This window comes from Molossus molossus, unplaced genomic scaffold (assembly GCF_014108415.1).
Source record: "Molossus molossus isolate mMolMol1 unplaced genomic scaffold, mMolMol1.p scaffold_m16_p_11, whole genome shotgun sequence".
Classification (NCBI taxonomy): Eukaryota; Metazoa; Chordata; class Mammalia; order Chiroptera; family Molossidae; genus Molossus; species Molossus molossus.
In genome coordinates, this window is record NW_023425346.1 from 16665003 (window position 1) to 16688487 (window position 23485).

The 23485-nt window shown below is 42.1% G+C and overlaps 1 protein-coding gene across 1 annotated transcript in view; it reads right to left on the reverse strand.

The window, feature by feature from the left end:
- The window catches only part of NCKAP5 (NCK associated protein 5), a 650664-nt gene that overhangs the window by 54056 nt on the left and 573123 nt on the right, over nt 1-23485 (reverse strand). Inside the window, exons 14-15 of the mRNA XM_036254823.1 lie at nt 4283-4597; nt 1477-1613 (exon numbers count right to left, since the gene is read on the reverse strand). Of these exons, the coding sequence (XP_036110716.1) occupies nt 1477-1613; nt 4283-4597 (452 nt within the window). The remainder of the gene's footprint in view (nt 1-1476; nt 1614-4282; nt 4598-23485) is intronic.

Here is a 23485-nt window from a genome sequence, read left to right on the forward strand (position 1 = left end):
ACACTCAGGCACAGATGTACGGGACGGGCCGCTAAAGCCTGTTTGGGAGAGTGTCATTTGGTTGGACATTATAAAAACACCTTTTAGGATGTGAGCTCTTTCAGCTGCAGTTATAAATTCGGGCACTTATTCCTTTCCTATATTCCTTCATTCATTTATGCATCCATCCACCCTTTTAACAGATGCTTACTGAGATTCTACTCTGTGCCAAGCTGTGTGCTAGGTTCTGGGGGTACAGAGCTCAACACAGAAGATTCTGGTGGCCTACAGGCTATGGTTCCAGGGGGCCTCATGCCTAGGGTTCCCTCAGGGCCCCAGGAACACTTTCTGGGTCTGAGGGGATGCATCTTTTCATCCTTCTTTTCGATAGACACTAATGGAACCAGGTACTGTGCTGGGTGCTAAAAATATAAAACTAACTCTTGCTTCAGACTTTCCCTCCCTGGCTGTCAGGGAGGCAGAGTTCTAAGTTCCAAGGCATGGTGGTGACTCTTCAAGACGGGCGGGACTTCCATGGGATGAGGAAGGGGCCCGGAGAGGTGGTGCTTGGTGGGTACGAATGTTGGAGGAGTGCCCTACCAGCACACATGGGTGCAGCACTGAGTGATGCCCTCTCTTTGTTGGAACTGCCCAGAACCACCTGTTGTTCCTAAACTGCTTCTCCATTCAACCCTGGCTGTCTTTTAGGGTTTTCTCCCTAACGCCAGGATTGGGAGAGCCAAGGCAACAGAGCAGGAAGGGTCACGGAAGCGTCACGGGAGGGTGGGGAGCTCTGGTAGTGGGTCCTTAACGCCTTCTTCCCACCCTCTCACTGCTGGGTAACACCAAAGACCCTGAAGTGGGCCAGTCCCAAGACAAGTTGAGAAATAATAAACAGGATGGATATGGGCCAAGGAATTAGCTTAAAGTGGTAAAAGGGAGGGGATATAGAAGGGAATACCAAGTAACTGGAGGGATGATCGAGGAGTCGTCTCAGGGTGGATGAAGAACCCAGAGCACAAATGAGAGATGAAAGAAATGCAGGTCTCACTGCCCCTGGCAAGTCGATCCCTCCAGGCCTCAGTTACTTCATCCCTAAAAGGAGTCTAATTATACGTGCTTTACCTTTCTCATAGGAACAAGGTAAAGGTTAAAGTAACTGAGGAGATAATGAAAAAATATCATCCAATCATTCTCAATGGTGCTCTTATGACTCGGGAGGGCAGATGCCTGTTTTGCATGTCCAATCAGGGCAGAGCAGCCATACTTCAAGAGTCTGGGTGCAGATGCGTGAAAGCACTTTGGACTCTGCCCAAACACCCATGGTGCTACTTAGTAATTCAGGAAAAAGTGTGAGCCTTGAACCTAGGTTTTTAGTTATTGAACCATCACTGCATTTGGCTTAAAATTAAACCTATCACAAAAGTGTTAAATGAGTTCACTTTTCACAGTCAGGACCAACAGGTGGAGGCTGCCTCCCGACGGCCTCCCGCTCACCTGGGTGTCTGCAGGGGGGGCGTCGCCCCTCCAGTCTGGCAGCAGCTCCCTGGCCATTGTGTGTGCAGCATATTCGAATGACGAGCAAGTCTGAGGCCTTGGCTCTGCTTCATTCTGCTTTTGGGAATTGATTTTTCCTAAGTGAGGAAATGCATGTGAAATTACAGTCAGCTTTTTGCAACTCTATGTACATTTAGGGAGGGGAAGGAGGGAGATATTAAAAAATAATAAAAAAGGTCCAAATGTGGTGAATGCTGCCTTTCCCAGCATTCTGCCCCCTGCCAGTCCGTGCGAACAGACGTCTACGCGGTTCTTGCACATCTATAGAGGATGTCCCCCTTGGAGACCAAAGGCAAACTGCCCTTGGACCACTTTTTCATAAAAGTGTTGATAAGCTTCTCATGTTAAAGAGTTTAGTGGGGCCCTGGCAGGTTTTGCTCAGCAGTTAGAGCATCGGCCTGTGGTCCAGAGAGACCCAGGTTCGCTTCCCGCTAAGGGATGCACCTCGGTTACAGTTTGTCCCCGACCCCGGTGGGGGTCGTGTGGGTGGCAGCCAGTCGATGTGTCTCTCTCACATCGATGTTTCTCTCTCTCTTCCTCCCTCTTTCCCTCTCGCTCTATCTGAAGATGAAAGCAAAAGTGTTCTTGGGTGAGGATGAAAAAAAGAGTTCTCAGAGGGAAAACTGGGAAACACTGATTATTTCTCAAATAGTGTTTTTCATCAAATTACTGCCAGGTTTCCTTTCTGGAGCATTTCTCAGAGCCCTCACTGTGCTAATGGGGGCAGTCATTATTTCCAAATGGAGATTTACCTATGCCTTTCCCAAACACATTTGAGCAGGGAACCCTGATTTTTCTAGCATACTTGACAAGTTCATTTTAAATGATGTGGTTTGGGAAACCTTGCTCAGAGGTCTTTAGAATCCTGCAGGGCCCTACTTCTCAAGCTCTGATTTGCATGTGTATCTGCTGAGCTTTTGTTAATTAAACTGCAGGTTCTGATTTAGTAGGTTTAGGGTGGGGTCTGAGATGCTTCGTTTGTGACAAGTGACCAGGTGATACTACTGATGTTGGCCCATGGACCACATTTTGAGGATCAAGGATGTAATTAGCAGAGGACAATTAAAGGAAGTTCCTCCATTACCCATAACAGTAGATTAACCTGCAGAGGGTATTTCTTCTCATGCCAGAAAGGAGAGGCTGTTATCATCCCCCGGCCTCAGTGGTTATCAACAGCGTTTTATTTGTGAGCAGAGGCAAAGTAATTGTATTTTCATCCAGACTGTGAGCGCTGTGCCGCTGCTTCCATTTTTGATGTGGGGATAAGAGGAAGACAAATTCAAACGCATGCATTAAGGAGGAAGTGACTGCTCTAGCCCACTTTCTTTGGTTGCAGTGAGTTCTCCATTCCTTAAGTTTTAAAATGAGTAACCAATGGCCACAGAAAAAGGAGAAGTCTTGGCAAGCTGGCCCTGCCTCTGAACCACGGTGGGGACACCATCGGTGGACAGGAAGCTTCAGGATGGGTGCCACAAAACTACGCAGCACGCTGACCTCACTCGTTGCCAGATACTACTTTTTTACAACTCTTCACGACAATTTAATTAAGACACAAACCTTAGGAAACTGGTGCAGTGAATATTTGCAGCAAGATCAGAACAATCTCCTTCCTACCCCCTTCTTATGAAGCAATTCAAGGCTTGCGGTTTCCATTCAATTTGTTATAATGACAGTGTTTAATCATGGCATCTACTTGGCAGCCTGCCGCTGAATTGAGGTCACACATGTGACTATTCAGGCATGGAGCACAATCTATAACTAAGATTTCGCCCCTGAATCTCTGGAGGCTGTGTCATTAATGAACAAGGCATTTATTTAAAAAATAATATGCATTCCAGCTTTTTAAAACATGGCCTTGGCTTGAAAGGAGCAGGAGTTTGCAAGGAAACATTCAGGGCAGTTCGTGTTTCCAGTGTGAAGGAAGAATTCAGCCATGGATTCGCCCAATCACACTGATTCAAAGATGCGTAATTAAAAGTCTCCTTTTCTAATTTTTCAGAGGCCTATAATATAATCTCTACTTGCGGCTCTTTTCTCCTCACCAAATTACAAATGCAAGTCTTCAGAGTTCTATTCCACATGCTTACGTATGTCATAAATGCAACGTAAGCCAGACAAGTTCAAAATCATGTAATGTCATCTTGAGCTACAATAAATATTTTTAATCTTGAGGGGCCAATAAAAAAAACTTTGACCCTTAGCCTGGTCCTACCTTTAATCATGAAAGCTTGTTTCAACTGACAGCAAGCAAAGACAGCACTTCTCAGTGGGAAGGCCCACTCCGTTCCACGTAGTTAACGCACAATCTACACTGATACATCAAACCATGTTTTTATAGTTCAACATACACATATATTTGAACAGGACGGGATTGTCAGAAGACACATTTCTGGTTACCGGGCAAACAATACTTCAGTTAAACTTATTTTAAAAGATAAAAAAGCCCATGTGCATGTTGCATTTTTTTCTTAATCAATTTATATATCCATATACCTGTGCTTACATGCTTGTTACCTTTCTATGTATGTACGCTCCTTAGCATGATGCAAAGGCAGATAATGTTCAACGCTTGTCTTTTTTCTTTTCGGTTGAGGACATGCAGGGATTTTTCTGCATCCTCATGTCGATTAGGCAGAGGTCACTCAACTGATGCCTGGTGGAAACCTTTCCTGTGGCTTGTTTTCCATTTTTTCAGCATCATTTTGGTGGGCAAACAACCTAATGTGGAAGGCAATAGGCATTTTACCTGAGGAGGCTGGTTTGGGGAGGCGACTTTGCAGAGGCCGCGCCCCCCTGGCCGTCATGAGGGGGTCGGACGTGGAGTGAACGATGGCGCTGTCCACAGAGCCCCGGCTGTCAGCGGAGGAAGGCACTTCTCGTTCGAGGGTCTGGGCGCGGCTGGCAGGAGCTGGGCAGAGGGCTGGCTGGAGACACAGGAGGGGCTCGGCGTCCTCTGGGGAGTCCGACTGGCATAGGTACCGTCCGGTTGAGCGTGCTCCCGAGTCCGGGAGTGGGAAGGTTCCGATCCCACTGTCCAGGGTCCTCATCTGGCAGTTGGACTCTAGCAGAGTAATGCAGTGGATTAGAGAGGGCGCACATGGAAGGGTCAAAGGATCTTGGGCATTTGGATCTGACCTGGAGGAAAGGGGACACCTAGAAGGAAGAAGCACTCTTAAGGGTGTGGTAAATTTCCAGTCGGTGGCATGAAACAGACGTTTAATTGAACATGAGAATATTCGCTGCCCATAACATGAGGTGAGAATATTCGCTGCCCATAACATGAGGTGAGAAGGCCGGCCGTCACTGGCAGCAGGGGGCACGGGCATGAATACCCTGACGGCTCTCGAGAGTTCTACTAGAAAAACAATAGTCATTAGAGACCAAAAATCACTTTGATCACCCTTATTTTAGTTGGGAATCACACAACTTCAACCAATTAAGTGAAACGTAACTGAAAGAAGAGTGATGAGCATGCCTAACAGATTGGAGGGTGTCCTATCACAGGTAACGGCACACCCCTCCCAGGATTTACCGTCCATTCTGCTGTTAACGAAGTCTGCAGCCTCACTCTGCGGGTGAGGACCAGTGAGTCGCATGCGATCGGGTCATCCCGAAAGGTACTTTACCCATGGTGGTATCACGTGTCACATGGACTTCATTTGACCCAACTGCCATCTGATGTCTTGCTGAGATTATAGAGCCACTTTCTGTCTTTCACTCATAACTCTATGAAATGACAAAACTCATCAGGACCTTCTGGATTTCGTGTCATTTCCAGGGATCCCACTATTCCCTACAACAAATTGAGTTGGTTTCACCATAGGTGTGTGACATATTCGGTTAACTATATCTCATCTTCACAAATACATCATCTGAAAAAAAATGTTACATATTTAATTTATGAAATGGTGCTGTGGTTGATCCCAGCCGAGAGACAGTTTCCAAGTCTGGCTGTCACCCCTCAAGTCTCCTGTTTATATGATAATCTTGGAATGAAACATCCTTAGTAAAGTTCCTGGCAGCATCCTAAGTTTAGGCCTGGGTAAGAGGCACAACTCAGTAATGTGTTAGACATGGCGCGGAATGTAACAGAATGCAATGCAATGTTTTTATCAAGAGTCTCAACGGCTAACATTTCTGTGGTGCTTTATGGAGCAGTGGCTTGGAGTGTGGCCTCTGGCAATAACTAATTGTGTGAATCCCAGCAGAAGATCCTTAACCTCTCAAGGTCCCAGGTTTCTTTTAGAGTTGCTGTGAGGATAGAAATGTGTTCACCATCAAATCTCTAGCATTTAGAATGATACCTAGCATAGCTCAAAGAATAAAATAATGAATAGTGTCATATACAAAATGCTTAGTATATTTATTAGGTATGAGTAGATATATGATAGTTTATCCTTCAGTACCTTTCTTATACAGTCTCATTTGATGCTCAGCAATTAGTGTCTGAACTCTAGAAGCAGCCCACGCCCCCAAACCTGCAACCTCTTTGATCTGAGCAGAATTCTACTAATGCCCTAATACTAAGGTAAAAGCAAAGGGGTGGGTAAGAGTTGGTGTTTATAGGTTCTCGTAGGTTTGGTGCTTGGTTTTGGAAGCCCTAGAAAGATGAGGTCCATGTCAGAAGAGTCTTCACTCTCCAAAGGCATAGCTGTAGGAAGATGCAGATGCCTTTCTCCAGTGTGGTGCCATTTAGCTCTCTCACACAATGTCACACCTGGGGCTGGTCACGGACTGTGGAGCCTGAGTTCTGCAGCTATGGTCTGAGATCTTTCCTAGGGTCACAGAGTCCCATTCATTTCAGGGACTCCACCTGGTCAGCTTTACATTCAACCAGCTTTATAGGTGATTCATTATCTTCTCAATTCATTTTCTCCTTAGTTAAGAAGACTTCATTGTCACAGAATGGAGAAATGACCCGCTGTTTGTATGGGCAAGCATTGCTGGAGCAGTTCGAAAAGAAAGACCCTGCTATTCAGATCCTTTGTTCTTTCTTTACTTTAGCCTAGATATACGGCGCTCACACTTAGCATTTTCATGCGTTGTACTTGGGCAATTCTAAATGTCTGAACTATTTCAGTTTCACACAGAAATGGATCTTCATCAGAAATGACCCAGCCTTCGAGCATGGGAATCAAAGAGTCATGGGATGTAACAGCTGTGTGCTAGTCCCTATCTGCCAGGCTGCCTGGCATAATAACTTACTCGCAGCATCTCTGGGATTGCCTACCCCTGAACCAAAAAGGGCTCAGCATGGAGGGAGGCGTGAGACTCTTTTCCTTTCGTGAAGACAGATCAAGTCCGGCTGCTTATTACAGCTACCAGGAGTTCCGTTTCCTGGGCATCGTCTCTTTGTCTCCACAACCCTAAGGTAAGAGCTATTACCACCATTCACAAATGAGGATTCATGGCTCAGAAAGGTTAAATAACTTGCCCAAGGCCATATGCTAAAAATAAAACCCTTGGATTTGACCATGTGCATAACCACAAAGCTATACTGATTCTCCCGAAAAGCACAGGTAAATCCAGAAGTGGGGCCCACTAAGTTAACAGCCGCCGAGGCAGCCTCGTGAGCAGAAGGCTCACAGAAGGGTCCCCTGCCCCTGGGCAAGGTACCCAGCTTCTCCTCTGAAACTGGTGCAGGCCACTGGATTCCAGCTGGCTCCCGAGCTCCCATCCTGGGGCTGGAGTCCACCGCCGCCATCGCCGCATCTAGGTAGCTGCTGCCTGGTGCAGGGCGCCGACCGCCTACGCGCCCTGATCTGCACGGCTCCTGAGAACCACAGCTGCTGGTGCCTGTTCCCTCTGCCCGCCGACGGCACCTGCAGAGTTCTATGCCGGAGTCTCCTGGAACTGAGTTCCTGTCCAGGAGTAATGCTTTTCGGCTTTGTCTGAGAAAACTCTCCCCACCAGATATTTTATAGTCCAGAAAGCACTTAACCCAGCCCTCTCAAATGGAAACTCGAAAAGCAGAGTGAGCCCTGGCCGGTTTGGCTCAACAGTTAGAGGGTTGGCCTGCAGACCGGAGTTCTGGGTTCGAGTCCGGTCAAGGGCAGGGCACGTACCTCAGCTGCTGTTCAGTCCCCAGCCCTGGTTGGGGTCATGCAGGTGGCAGCCAATCCATGGGCCTCTCTCACGTCGATGTTTTTCTCTCTCTCCCTCCTTCTCTCTCCCTCCCACTCCATCTGAAGATAAATGGGAAAATACTCTCGGGTGAGGATTTAAAAAAAAAAGCAGAGTGAGATTCGTGGCTGCCTTTTCAGTGATTTTCTGACCCATGGCCTGGCCTATCACACATGGCAGGGAATGGGGCAAGAAGGGACCTGGGGCAGGAAAGGTGATGACATCCGTCTCAGTCTGGCGCCCTTGTGAGGACACTAACACTTTTCTGGCATCTGTCCCTTTAAATGATTTTTCTTTCCCGTCACACTCTTGTCATACTAGAATCTATAAAACAGGACTTCTGGTATTCCTGACTTCTCTGATTTTCTGAAAATTGTGTGCACTGACATTAAATTCAGAAACCACCTGCTATTAAAGCCATTTTTATTTCTAAAATTTACAGATGCCAAATGCAGTGAATTTGAAGGACTCGTTTGTAAGTACCTATGAAATGAGGTGTGGACAGTCAGGGACTCAGGCGCTACATGCCAAGTTTCACCTTCAAGCAGATTTCTCCAGAGTGCATAAACCTTTGGAAATGGAGCTTATATCGAACATGCTGACACCTTCTTAATGCAGTTTCTTCAAGGCATCGTGAGTTTCTCACAGTTCATAAAAAGATTATAACCGGAGAAAGGGAGAGAGATTGTACTTCTGAACCAGCCTCTCCCCGCCACCGCCAGAATGATAAAAACTCACAAAATAACTAAACGGCTATGATAGGAGCCGAGTTCAAAGGGGCAAGCCAGCCTTGCATCTCAGATGCGTTGACTCAGTCTCGATCTTGACAAGGTCTCCACATTTGTGGCTGTGACAGCAGCTGCCAACGGGACCTTGCTAATGAGTTCAGGGGTCGGGTCGCCGGGTGGACCGGCAGGTTTCATTCTCCTGACGTCACCAATTATGTTTCTGACCCAGGTCAACTCTCCCACCTACTGCTCATTGTCCTATCTGCCTTCTTTCTATCTCTCAAGACAGGTTCGCTCACGTATCACCAACGAGCCCAGATATTTCATGAGGCGACTTACGGCCCAGTCCTTCTAAGGGCACGGCGCATCCAGAAAGATATGGCTGGCTGAGGAAACCCCCGGCTGCCCCAGGACCACGGCCAGCTGAGAGCGGAGGGCTCCCCACCTCGGCACACCTGGGGTCCACTCAGGGCGCGTGAGCAGCAGGGTGACAGGGAGCCTCTTGCTTAGGAAGCGGACTCCGGATCTCCCCTCACACCTTGAATACATTACCGAGGAGGTGCTGACCTTTCTAGTCTCTTGGCAGCTGACACAGGCGCTTCTAGGCCCTCCTTTTTGGGAGGACTGTGGAGCGTGCTTGGGCGAGGCATACTGTCAGCATCCAGCTTTCAGGGGCGTCCCTGTGCCCGAGAGGGAGGGGTGCCGTCTGGGTGTGAGCGGCCAAGAAGGGCGAGGTTCTGCGTGGGTAGTGGCAAAGAGGAAATTTTGGAGAAACCTTTCCACTGGGGATTTTTCAAGTGTTAACTTAGGGTGCGTAATACAAAATGCCACTCAGCTGGCCAATGAGCACCCCCCTCTTGTTCTTGAACCAGGTGCCTCCGCAGGTGGCTTCAGTTTCCTCACCTGATAATTAGATCAAGTAACTTGCACACAGGGGTGCTTTGAGGCCTGGACACAAAGCACGTGATAGACACGGCATGATGTGTCCAGCAGGTACGTAACTGTTATTCAGAAAACGTCACGAATTCTCAAAATCTGTGTTTTTAGACTGTACGCATCCTCGGTGCCGACTGAATTTTATCTCCTCAATATTCCCGTATCAGCCCATTCCTGATTCCATATGGCCCTTGTTCCACAGTAGGTAGTTAATTCTATGCCGACAGAACCGATGATAATTATAGGCGGACAGAGTGTCTGGTATCTTCTCCATCACCCGTGCTCAGCACCGCGCCTGACAGGTAGTCCATGCTCACTGAGTATAATGGAGGAATAGGTGGGTAAAGAGCAGCTCTAATCTTTAGAAAGTTCTTCCTGAAATTAAACCGAAGATGGACCTTTCCTTTGGAAGTCCCAATCTGCTGCCTTTTGCTCCGACTCCAGCAGCCACAGAAACAGCTGACTTCCTTCCATGTAGCTCTTTTTCATACACAGCCAGACTTTATTAATTCAGATAGCCAGAGAAATCAGATCATTCAGAATTACTGAATATTTTAAAGATCAATTTCTTAATACTTTTAAGCCCGTAGAGCCAGGGTCAGTGACCAAGCTGAAAGAGAGCCCACGGAATGCTGCTTTAGCATCCTTCTCATTCCTGCCCCCACCTCAAAGCATCACTGGGTCAGAAGGTCCCAGGTCTAGCAAAAGCCAGTGTGGAATAATTTCCCTGGCCCTTATCCCCAGGGATTCGGGAAGCCATGCTGAGTGCTGGCTTTTAACATCAGCACCCATAATAGTATAAGAACTCAGTTCTCACAGAATCAAGTTCCTGGGAGTCCTCTGTAGTGAGCAGATGAGATTACTCCCTCAGTAACTTTCTAGATTTATTTACATAAAACAGCGAGTTTCTTTCTTTCAAAACAATTGATTATCTTTGCTGCATTGTCTATGCTTCTTCCAAGCCTGTTTTGTACTGTTCCATCACACAGGAGGAGCATTATCTGCAAAAATACCTGCAAAGGGAAAAGTCTGTTTCTAACACTGTTTCATTAATACAAATTTACAAGCAAGTGGGCTCTGAATTAGCAATGATTTTGAGTGTTTGGAAAATGCCACCATTAATTTAATCCTCAGCTTTCTGTTCTACAGTTTAAAGTATCTCCAGTTTTTCTCACAGATCCTAGCTCACAAGGCTCACTTGAATTTGTAAGCCAAGATTCTTGGCATTATTATTATTTTTATTTATTTATTTATTTGTCTGTTTGTTTATTTATTTGTTATTCCTCACCTGAAGATATTTTTCCATTGATTTTTAGATAGAGTAAAAGATGGAGGAAGAGAGAGAGAGAAACATCAATGTGAGAGAGAAACATCAATTGGTTGCCTCCTGAACAATCCCAACCAGTGCCGGGGATCAAACCTACAACCCAGGTACATGTCCTTGACCGTGAATTGAACAGAATCTTTGGTCCGAGGGCCAATGCTCTAACTGCTGAGCCAAACTGGCCAGGCCTTGGTATTATTAATGTATCTGTCCCAAGATATTATTCTATAGGAAAGGCTTACAAAAACCTGACTTGAGTTCTAAATTTTTCCAAATATTTAGAAAAATGAAGTTTCAGGGTTGGAAAGACTAGGCTTGAAGACTTTCTTGGATACCTGCTAGCCATGTGACAATGAGAGATTTTAAAAACTATTCTAAACTCATATAATCATAGCTCATTTGCTATAAGCCTGGCACAGTGCTCGTTACAAATAGGTGGTGGATAAGTTTCCGAAAGTGGTTGTCAGGGAGCGGCGAGGGTCCCAGGGAGCTCATGACGCACACGCGTCCTGGGACCCAAGGCCAAGCAGACTTTCTTCTGTGTGGTTTGTGCTCCACCACAGCGTCTGGGGCATTTCACTAAACAGCTACTCCGGCTATTTCCTAAGCAATTACTTTTTGGCAACCGTTTCCTTGGGGGTTAGTAATCACGATTATTAATGACCAATTATGAATATGAAGCAAATTACTTGAAGTTGGTTCCAAGTTGCTTCATGTGTAGAAAGGATGGAGTCCATTTTTCTCAAGAAATCCAGTTTGGAGTTGGCACCCAGAAAGGCTTTTTGAAAAACCTAAATAAATGACATTTACTGATGTTCCTTTGTTCACAGACTTACTGTATTTTCCAGGCACATCCCCAAATTAGTACGCCACGGTTTTTAGTTAGCAGGTACAGCATATCCATCCTAGAAGGTGATACTTGCTTCTGCACAATGATCTACACTTTCTTTTGGATTAAAACAGAAAAAACTTAGTAATTACTGTTTTTTCCTCTTCAATACTCATAAATCTTAGGCAAACAAAAAACTTTACAACCCAAACTCTTTTTACTTTGAGAACTTTGATCCTATCTACAAAAAATTCAACTGAACATTCAATGAGGTCCCAACATAATTCACCAGCCAGAAAGAGCCACTTGTGGGTGTGTCATGGTGCAACCAAATTAACGGGCATGCTTTCCTACAACGCAAGTGGTCATGTAAAAAGTCTGTATGTGCGTTCTCTTCAGTTTTCTAAACATCTTTAAGCTACGTGTTGTCTTGGCAACACAAACTTAAACCACAGATGGGAGAACAGATCTCTTTATGTGCACATCCTTCTCTTCATCTGCGTGGCTAAAACATACTAAAAAAAACCAAGCCTGTTGCCAAAGCCACACCAATTAAATGCAGCTTATTCATTCTAAGTTTACCCTCTGGTTCTGTCAAAGTAATAAAAAAAAATAACTGTACTGGCTATTTATCCCCAACCTTCGGGTAACTTTTGGCTGTGGCATTAAGATGACCTTCTGGAGGAATAAATTCCATTTGATGGCTTCAGAATGAATAGGAATGCTCAGCCTCTAAGTTCAAACTGGATTTAAAAAGTGTATAGGAGATGTGACGAGTGTGTAGGAGAATGGAAATTTGTTTTGCAGCTCCTGGTGCTCTGTTTGATAAAGACCAGGACATTGGGGGTCTGGTACACTGTTCCATAGGGGATGCATATGAGAGAAACATAGAGAATTAATATGACACCAAATTAAAGAATCAGACCATAAAGATGGACAAGGTATTTAAATGACTATAAAACAGGGGCCTCCTCAGGCTGGGTTGGTATCCTGTGGACCATTATGTATGATAGCAACATCACATAAAATATTGTGGTGGGTTATTACTCCAGAATATTAACTGGAAAAGATTAGAAATGTGTTCCAGATGCCCGTGAAGCCCATGAACTCATAGAAATCCTCCTCAAATTGATTTACATATTCAGCTGACATAACTGGAGAAAAAGAGTGCCTTAAGTTCTCTATACGATGTGTTCTTCGCCATCACTGACACTCACACAGCCTCTTCTAGGCGTCTAGAGAGGGCTTGTGATCTAGTTTTCTGAAATTTGTCTTTCCAAACTTGTCTTGATCTGACAACTTTTAATAATTAACTCTAATCTCGTATCCTTCCAGAGGGAAAAACACCTTGAGATTTCCACATAGCTCCTTCATGTCTTGTGTGCTGTTTATGCTTGTCTTAGGAAACAATGGCTTGGATGCAGGGCCCACTGTGAGGCACAAGAGGAGGCTGATGCGACCACTCCAGCTGAAAGCCAGCATTTGTTGGAACTGGTCAGCTGATCTACGAATAAACTTGGGTCCCAGAAGCCTATATCCTATTTTAGGAGTCCTCACTTCTGGGTCCAAGTCCTTGATAATGAGTGTATAACACAGATCCCTCCCAACTTTTCACAAAGCTTATGATTACTTCTCGACCAATTTCCCTGTAGAGAAGACACAGCATCTCAATCCCAAAACAGATATTCTTATATCTGTTCAATGATCCACCTTCTCTCATGAATTCATTCCATCTCTATTTGTCCTGACAAAATGAAGTGAAAAGTTGAATTATTTGGTGAATCTGATAGGCACAGATAGCTGTGGTGTGTAATTGCGTGTCTCTAAATCTCTTTTACTCCATAGCAGGTTTGCTGGATTCCATGAACAACTGTCGCTACTGTGTGTTCCACATGCCTGGGAAGCAGCTGCTTTCCTAAGGCACGGAGGGCGGGCGGGAAAACTGGGGTGAAGAGCTACAGGAAAATACTGAAAACAGCTTTATTTAGTAAGAAGTGTATAAAAACAGAGAAGCATAGGAACGTTCAGACCTATCAATTTAGCAGCAGATAAAAAATTATTAAAGATGTTTACAAGAGCTAAAGCATGCTCTGTATTACTACCCTAAATTTTTTTAATAAAAATTTTACCTTGGGGCAATAATTTCCTTGGAGGTTAAAATCATACATGATTTAGTTTGCTTTTGTTGTAATACATATGGAATATAAAAACTACAATTATAGATATTTAATAACAATCTCCAGAAACATAACAATTTAAAGTTCATAGGTGTTTTTCTCTATCTCTGTATTTAATCAGTATTAAGGATTTTTCAAATTATATGCAGAAAGGAAGGAAGCTCAGGTCTTCGTATCGATAAACTTTTTTTCAAGCTTTAGTTGCTTGGTTGAGGATTTTAATTATTATTAGGTAATCTGGCTCAAGTGAATATTCAAGGATCATTTGCTCTTCTTTATGTGACTGTAGCTGAAATGTGGGTGAAACAAAGACTGAAGTTGATGCGACCCTACTTCGATTTCACCTGCCACTCTCCACTCACCAATATTCCACGGTTGCCTCTACAGGAAGATAATAAAGGAGTAATGAAATCCAGTAGACCAGAGGATATGGGTATGGGTAAAAATATGGAGAGATTTTTGCTGCTGTTCATTAAAGATGAACTGTAACAGGAATACACATACACTGTGAAGCACTGTTTTCAGATGTTGGACAACAGGCACCATAGAACTCCACCCTGAATCCAGGCAAACAAATGAGGTGAGCTCTGCGGTCTCTAGACAACTGTGCAGTGGCAGTTTCCAGACTGAAACACAGAGAGAGGAATGTGGACAAAGTCTAAGGTCCTGCTGAAATAAAGAGATAAATATAGGCAGGTGTGTGTGCTCATGCAGTGGGGAGGGGAAGGAGGTATTGAGGCAGTTAGAATTTTCAGGGCAGTATATTCCAAACGAAGGAGAATAGCAGAGGTTCTCCTACTGCTTTTGGCTATGCACTGAGCTGCACATGCAAAGGGAAATTCATGGGGTCAGAGAGGCAATCACTATGTAGCAATAGGTTAAATAATTTTTTGAGCTCACATAGGCTGAAAATAGTTTACATTTCTACCATTTAGAGAGGATAAACCTTCCAATACATGGACCACAGTGTAGAGTCCTTAGAAGGGTCAAGCCTTAGTAGTAAAGCTATATCATACCTAGAATAAAGGATTTCTTGAACTGGACATAACATAACTTAAGAGCAAGCCTTGAAAAATAAAACTAATCTGCAAATATTTTAAATGTATCCCAGAACAAAATCCAACAGTCTTCATAGGAATCCTGAATCCAAGCACTCAACAATGTAAGTGTACAATTTCTGGCATCCTATAAAATGTAACCAGAAATGCAGATGGATATTAGCCTTATCAGGGATCACTTTGAAAAATATATAAATGTCTAATCTCTATGTTGACACTAACATAACATTGTATGTCAACTATAATTGAAAAATAAATCTTAAAAAATCACCAGGCATGCAGAAAAGCAGAAAAATATAATCTATATACAAGAGAAAAATTAATCAATAGAAACAGACACAGTAATAATAACAAAATGAAAAAAACGGGACTTAAAAATATTGTGGATGTTATATGTATAAAGATATAAAGTAAAACATGAACATAATTAGAAGACATTAAAATAATAAAAATATCCAAATGAAAATTATAGATATGATAAAGGTACATTTAAGTGAAAAAATACAATATGTAGGATATTATAACAGAATACCAAAGATACTATAAATAGGAGAAGAAAACAGTGAACTTGAAGGCATAACAATATAAACTACCCAAAATAAGATTTAAAGAAATAAGCAGAGCATCAGTAACCTGAGAGTCAATATAAAGTAGTCTAAATATGTATAACTGGAACACCAGAAGGAAAGAAAAGAAAGAGGAAGGAAAAAAACATGGAAAGAAGTTACCAAAAATGTACCATAGTGGATACAAACTATCATAAACCTCAAATCTAAGAGATTCAAAGAACCAGAACCATCATGGAGAAAACCACACCCAGGCACACCATAATCAACTTGCTGAACCTCAATGATAAAGACAAAAAATCTCAAAAGCAATGATAAATACTTTGCAGAGAGAACAAAGATAAAAATGATGTCAGACACCACATAAGCCAGTAGAGAGTAAAATAACATCTTTAAAGTGCTGAGAGGGACAAAAAACCTGTCAACCTTATAAAAACATTAATTTCAACTAATTACCTTTTCAATTATTTTAAAAATAAAGAAAAAATAAAAAAAAATAAAAATTCTCCGAACAAACCAAAGCTGAGAGAATGCATTGCCAGAAGATTTTAGTGTAAGAAATGTTAAGGGAAGGTTCACAGACAGGTGAAAAATGAGTATCAGGATCAGGATACAAAATATTGAAGAAAACTGGAAATGGTAAATATGGGGCACATATAAAAATATTTCTATTATTTTTTTATCTTTTTAAATGATAATTCACTAAAGCAGACAGAGTAACATTGCAAGGTTTCTAAGATATGTAGAAATAAAATATATAAGAATAGCATAAAGGATGGGAGAAAATATATAAAAGTAATATGCAAAATACTATTTAACATTGTGTTAAAGATGTAATTAAATTACATTTAAAGTTAGATTAATTACTAGGGGTGTACAGCTAATAATTTGCAAATGAAGACAGAGTGGAATCATAAAGAATAGTCCATTTAAAAGAAGGCAGGAAGCCCTGGCCAGTTTGGCTCAGCGGTTAGAGCGTCGGCCTGCGGTCTGGAGAGACCCGGGTTCGGTTCCCGCTAAGGGCACGTACTTCGGTTGCAGTTTGTCCCCGGCCCTGGTTGGTCGTGCGGGTGGCAGCCACTCGATGTGTCCCTTCACGTCGAAGTTTCTCTCTCTCTCTCCCTTCCCCTCTCTCCCTCCCACTCTATCTGTACAAAAAATGGAAAAATATCCTCGGGTGAGGATTAAAAAAATAAATAAATAAAAAAAAAATAAAAGAAGGCAGGAAAAGAAACAAAAATATTTTTAAAAGGTGGGACAAGTAGAAAATAAATGGTAAGATGGTAGATGTATGCCCAACCATTTACATAATTATATTAAATGTAAATGACCTAAATATGCTAATAGTAGCCTGAGATTATTGGATTTGATAAAAGAAAGCAAGACCCAATTATACTGTCTATAAGAAATCCACATCAAATTTTCTTCACATGAAGAATAATGTATCTCACCTCTTTCCCCACAAAAATTGTTCCATTATACAAAAATTAATGCATTGATCAAAACATAAGAACTAAAAACACTGAAGTTTTAGAAGAAAACAGAAAATATGTTGCTGTGACCTTGGCTTAGGCAACAATTTATTAAATAGAGCTCAAAAACATGAATCATAAAATAAAAATTATGATAAATTACACAATTATAATAAAAATGTTTTCTTCAAAGACACTGTTAAGAAAATTAAAAGGTAAGTAACAAGCTAGAATAAAATAGCAAAATGTATATATGATAAGAGGTTTGGATCCAGAATAAAAAGAATGCAATAATAAGAGGACATGGAAATCAATACAAAAATTGAACAAAATATTTGAATGCATGTCACTAAAGATGATATATTGATGGCAAATAAACACAGAAAATGATGCTCAACATCATCAATCACTAAAGGGATGCAAACTGAAACTACAATGAAATATTATTGCATTCTATAAAAACGGCTAAAATTAAAAAGAGCAATCCTGAATATTGGTAAAGATGTTGAACAAGTAGAGCTCTCATACATTGTTTATAGGAGCACAGAATGATAAAACCACTGTGGAAGACAGTTTTTCAGTTTCTTGTAAAATTAAACATTCACTCATCATTTGACCCAGTAATAACTCTTGCCCAAGAGAAAAGAATACATAAATATATCTACCCAAAGACAAATACATAAATGTTTATAGCACCTGTATACATAATAGCCTAAACTGGAAAGAACCAAAATGTCCATCAGCTAGTGAATATATAAACAAATCATGGTATATCCATTAAATGCAATACTAAACAGCAATTAAAAAACACACACACACACAACTGCAGATACACACAATGACATAGATGGTTCTCTAAAGTATTATGCCCATTAAAAGAGGTCAGATTCCAACTACTCTACATTGTATAATTGATTTCATTTACATGAAATTCTGGAAAAGGCAAAACTATAGTGATAGAAAGCAGATCAGTGGTTAACTGGAACCAACAGATTTCAGTGTAAGGGAGCATGAGGGAATACTTTGAGATGATGACAGTGTTTTATAACTTGATTGTAGTCATAGTTACACAGGTGTGTACGTTAATTAAAATTCATGGAACTGGACACTTAGAACAGGTAAATTTTGTTGTATGTAAATCATACCTCAGTATACCTGATTCTCAATATTATATGCCCAGCTTGCCAATAATACTTTACTGAAATCCCAAATTCAGTCCTGGTTGAACATGACTGAACAGAGGAAGGCTTTCCCCAGGTAAAACTTTGAATAATCCTTAGAGGCAACTGAAAGTGATACTGGCAAGGAAGGGTCTTCCGAAGTCACCGGGGAGAAAAACTCGGGCTATTCCTCAATCCCAGATTCAGGCAGCACACAAACGGAATTCTCTATTCCTTCATCTTTTCAACAGTCTTGGAGAGTAGCTGCTATTTCCCCCACTTCACAGAGAAGGAAAGCAAAGCTCTGGGAAGTCCGACTCCAAAGCTCAGGCTCTCTCCAGTCATCAACCTGCCTCCCAATAGGATGGGGGATCCCCAGTATCAGAGAGCCTGCCAGGGAACTCTGTAGCCCAGTACTTCTCTAGCTAAGGGGAGGAGGTATACAAACCCCCAGATTCCCTAGCTGTAAGTCCCAGACTGTCCTCTGCAGAGGGGGTCCTTAAGGAGCAGAACCACTAAATCATGACTGTACAAGCAGCCTAGACATGCTCTTGTACAAAAGCATTTCACATTCATCATACTTCACATTTCTGCAGCATAAAATTTGCTGATTGCTTACACTGGGCAAGTGCTTTACTTGCATCAGCTCATTATAAAATGTGCAATGGACACATTTTACATATGAGGACACTGAGGTTTAAGAAGGTTAATAAAGTTGCCGATGGTCATAATAGCTACAAGTTGGAGAGCTAGAATTTGGACCAAGATCTATACAAACTGCAAAGCTCACAGGCTCGACTGCCTTATGATTCCAGGACTGTCTTCTGTATTCAGTTAACCAAGAGTTCTGAATCAGTATGATGATTGTGGTGAAAAGGAACACATTAAATGGTAAGGAACTGTGCTAACTCACTGCAGAATTAGAGGGAGCTTAGGGCTGCCTTAATCAAGAGCCTCTGCCTTTGTTTTCCTGCAGTTCTCTTGTCTGTGCTCAGCCTGTGGCTCAGCTTTATCTTCATGTCGGTAAGAGTTAGCTATAGCCACTACATACACACTCAGCTGTACACCTCCAAGCACTCTGTCCCTTGAAAATTAGCCAAATGAGGTCACTAGCTCTGTTCTGGACCAATCTGTGCCACTGGGGGAATGCCATTCACTGACTGGCCCAGGCCTGGGTTCTTGAGCCAACCACAGGCAGGGAAGATCATCATGACGTCCTAATCATCTTGCAGCCCTGTAAATGAATATCGGGAAATCAACCATGATATCTGTTACATTTTTTCTTTGTCATTATTTCAATTGAACACTATGCTGAACACTGTGTCTCAGTGATCATGTCCACCTTACAGATGAGAAAACAAAAGCACAGAAAACACGTACCTCTCGAACAGAAATACATACACAGAAGCTAGGATTCAAAGTCAGGTCCTCCAGCTCCAAGTCCAGAGCTCATTAGAGTAGTAGCAACTACCATGACCTTACTCCTTTGTCCCTCTTTAGAGCAAATTCCTAGATGTTGCTGAGAACATATTTATCTTCTAGGTTCTGTCCTCTGGTATTTATCATCATTTGTTTCTAATTCAATAACCACTCTACATGGACTCCAGTGAGCCATTTAAACCAAGTCAGGAGGCTTTTTTTCAGCATTTCCTTTCTAATGAGGTTTTTATAGCTATCATTTAAAATAAATGCATAGTCTGAGGTGCCTTTAAACCTATTTAGTGTGATATAGACTTTCTTTTCCTTTTCCTCTTCAATCTCACTTTCTAAAATGATCTCTTCTTCAAAAGGATAGTCCTTTTCAAATTCTTTCTCCACATCCACCATCAACACACTATCAAACCATACCCGAGGCCTTTTAGCTCTCACCACTTGTATTCATTTTCCATAATGGACCTAATGAAAAGGTCCTGGCCTTTGGGCTTTTAAAACAAGAATGTCATAGGTAGCATCTTTTCCCTTAAAAGATATGTAAAAGAAATGACATTAAAAATAACCCCTCAGAGATTCCAAAATGGCAACGGAGTAAATGGAAGCCACACAGACCATCTCCCAGGACCAAACTGGAATTACAACTAAAATAAAAACAAATTGTCAAGAAAAACCAACAGAAAAGCAGCTGAAGGAGACCCATATAACAATGGTGAGTAAGTGGACACAAAATCAAGCCCAGTAGGAACTGCGGAGGCACAAGAGGGCAGGCAGGGGGCCCATGAACAGCAGCTGTTTTACCTGTGAGCAGTTCCCACAGTGTTAAAATTCCAAGCCAGCTCCATAGTGTAGAGGGCCAGGACAGAGCACTAAATTAGCTACAGCCACTCACCTTGGGCTCCAGCAGAGGGAGGGCAGACTGGACTAGAATTGTGTGGAGAGACTCAGGATTTAGAGGGTACTGGGAGTTCTGTGCTGAATCACTCCCACACAGGACAATAGCCATATTACTCAAAGAGCCACTTCCGAAAGCCCCAGGGACTAGCAACAGCACCCCCCCCCCAGGAATTTAATACCACCTGGCCAGGCCAGAGAAATGCAAATTGAGGCTCATCAACAGACAGCAAGCATCTGCCTCACCCTCTGGAAATCCTCTTACCCTAAACACCTGAGAAATGTTTTCATTCAGTTGACAGCTACAATCCAAGGCTCATCAAGTCACTGAGACTAATAGCCTCCAGGCAAAAAGCTAAAGGATAACTGAACCTTCTCTGGGCTTGCAAATCTACCCAGGAAAGTAATACTTGGCAGTGGTGTTTAACGTGGATGCCCCAAACTCATCCAAACCCAGGAGAGAAAGCCACATCCAGTGGAACACCAACACCCACAGGGAAAAATTTGGCAGGCTCCAAAACCCACTGAGACAGCCAAAATGGTGAGCCAAAGTAACAAAACCCAAATGAAAGAACAAAATAATTCAACAGAAGATGAAATTAATGAAAGGGAATTGAGCAAGATATAAGAGGGAGAGTTCAGAGTAATTATCATGAGGAAGCTCAACAGCATGAGTAAAGATATAGACGCATTGAAAACCAACCAATTGGAAAGAAAGAATGACATGGCAGAAATAAAGAACTCATTGGAAGGAATAACCAGCAGAGTAGAGAAGGCTAAGCACTGAATCAGTGAATTAGAAATCAGGGCAGAAAAAACTGCGCAATCAGAGAACCAAAAAGAAAAAACAATTAAAAAACAGGAAGACAGTTTAAGAGAAATGTGGGACAATATGAAACATACCAACATCCACATCATAGGAATTCCAGAAGAAGAAGAAAATGATCAAGGGTTAGAAAATATATTTCAAGAAATAATGAGAGCCCTGGCCAGTGTGGCTCAGTGGTTGGAGCGTCGGCCTGCGGACCAGAGAGTCCCGGGTTTGGTTGCCGCTAGGGACACGTACCAAAAAAAAGAAAAAAAGAAAAAGAAATAATGAGAGAAAATTTCCTTAACTTGGTGAAGGAAAAATGCATACAAGTACAAGAAGCACAGAGACTCCAAGTAAAAAGAACCCAAACAGACCCACACCAAGACACATAGTAATTAAAATGCCAAAAATTAAAGACAAAGAGAGACTCCTAAAGGCAGCAAGAGATAAGCAACAGGTTACCTACAAAGGAACCTTCATAAGGCTCTCGGCTGACTTCTCAACAGAAACACTACAGGATAGAAGGGAATGGCATGAAGTAATCAAGGTCATGAAAAACAAGGATCTGAATCCAAGACTACTCTATCCAGCAAGACTATCATTATTCAAAATAAAAGGTGAAATAAAGAGCTTCTCAGACCAAAAAACAAAGGCTAACGGAATATACTAGAACCAAACCACCACGGTAAGAAATGTTAAAAGGCCCTTGCCAGTTTGGCTTAGCGGTTAGAGCATTGGCCTGCGGACAAGGGAGTCCTGAGTTCAGTTCCCTCTAAGGGCATGTATCTCAGTTGCAGTTTGTTCCCGGCCGCGGTGGGGTTGTGTGGGTGGCAACCAGTCAATGTGTCTCTCTGACATCAACATTTCTCCTTCCACCCCACCTCCTGCTCTATCTGAAGATAAATGCAAAAATGCCCAAGGGTGAGGATTAAAAAGAAATGTTAAAAGGACTGCTGTAATTAGTAGAAAAAGTAGAAAGAAAAATATAACCACAATAAAGAAAAATGGCAATAAATAACTACATGTCAATAATAACCTTAAATGTATATGGATTAAACACTCTGATTAAAAGACACAGAGTAGCTGACTGGATAAGAAAGCATGACTCATATATATGTTGTTTACAAGAGACACACTTCACAACTGAAGACTCACATAGGTTGAAAGTGAAGGGATGGAAAAAAATCTTCCTAGCAAATGGAAAGGAAAAAAGAGCTGGGGTAGCAATACTCATATCCAATAAAATAGACTTCATAATGAAGGCCATAGCTAGAGACAAAGAAGGCCACTACATAATATTGAAAAAGCCATGGTACATATACACAATGGAGTACTATGCAGCTGTAAGAAAGAAAGATCTCTTATCCTTTGAGACGACATGGAGGGACCTGGAGTTTTATCCTAAGCAAAACAAGCCAAGCAGAGAAAGACAAATATCACATGATCTCACTTATTTGTGGACTATAATGAACAAAAAATGCTGATGAACAAAATAGACCCAGAGACATAGAAAGGAGTACGGTTCAGACTGACAAACTTCAGAAGAGGGGGTGGGGTGATGGATGGTATAAACCAAAGAATTTATATGCATGTATGCATAACCAAGGGACATAAACAACAATGCTTGCGGGGAGGGGTGTGGTGGGATCAAGAGGAGAGTGTCTAGGGGGGAAGGAAAAACATCTGTAACAAAAATAAATTAATAAGAAAACAAAACTTCTAAAAGTAAAAATAAAAAACAACCCCTCAAATATCTGCTTAGCCACAACGAGCAGTGTTTCAGCTGGAGTTCCAACAGGAATGAAAATACAGAACTCGGTGGCAGATGATTGACGCTTCAGGAACTAACAGAGCCTCAGATGCTGGTGTTAAGGAGGCCTCTGCACTTTGGGCCCATCTTACATTTAAAATATGCTGCCATAAACTCCACCTCCTTTGATTTTCCCAAAAATTATGCACTGAGTTGGGGAAGGCAGAGAGTAGTATATCTAGTTTACAGATACAGAAACCAAGGCAAAGATCTGCTTAATTAATAAGGGACAACCAGCAGATATACTGGCTCCCGGCTGAGGGCTGTTTAGCTGTCTTGTTTTGATCCATAAAAAGTTATGAAAGATGCGAAGGCTTGGGAATTAGTTTAGCATCTCTGACCCTGATTTTAAGTTTGAATCTTATTTATTTTTGGCCTTCTTTGGTTCAGGAAAGGTAAATAAGACTTGACAGAAAATCCGATGAGAAGCTATAACCATTTTGACCCAAGGCCAATATATAAAAATTCAAAAGATGTAATCAAGAATATATGTTGGTACCATCTAGGTGAATTGTCAAAACTTGGCCTGCCAACAGAAAGTTATTATCATTGCATGTTGAATAGTATTGAATGTGCTATTAATTCTTTAGCAAATGTGTATATCCTGAAGACAAGAAGAAAGAGATGAAA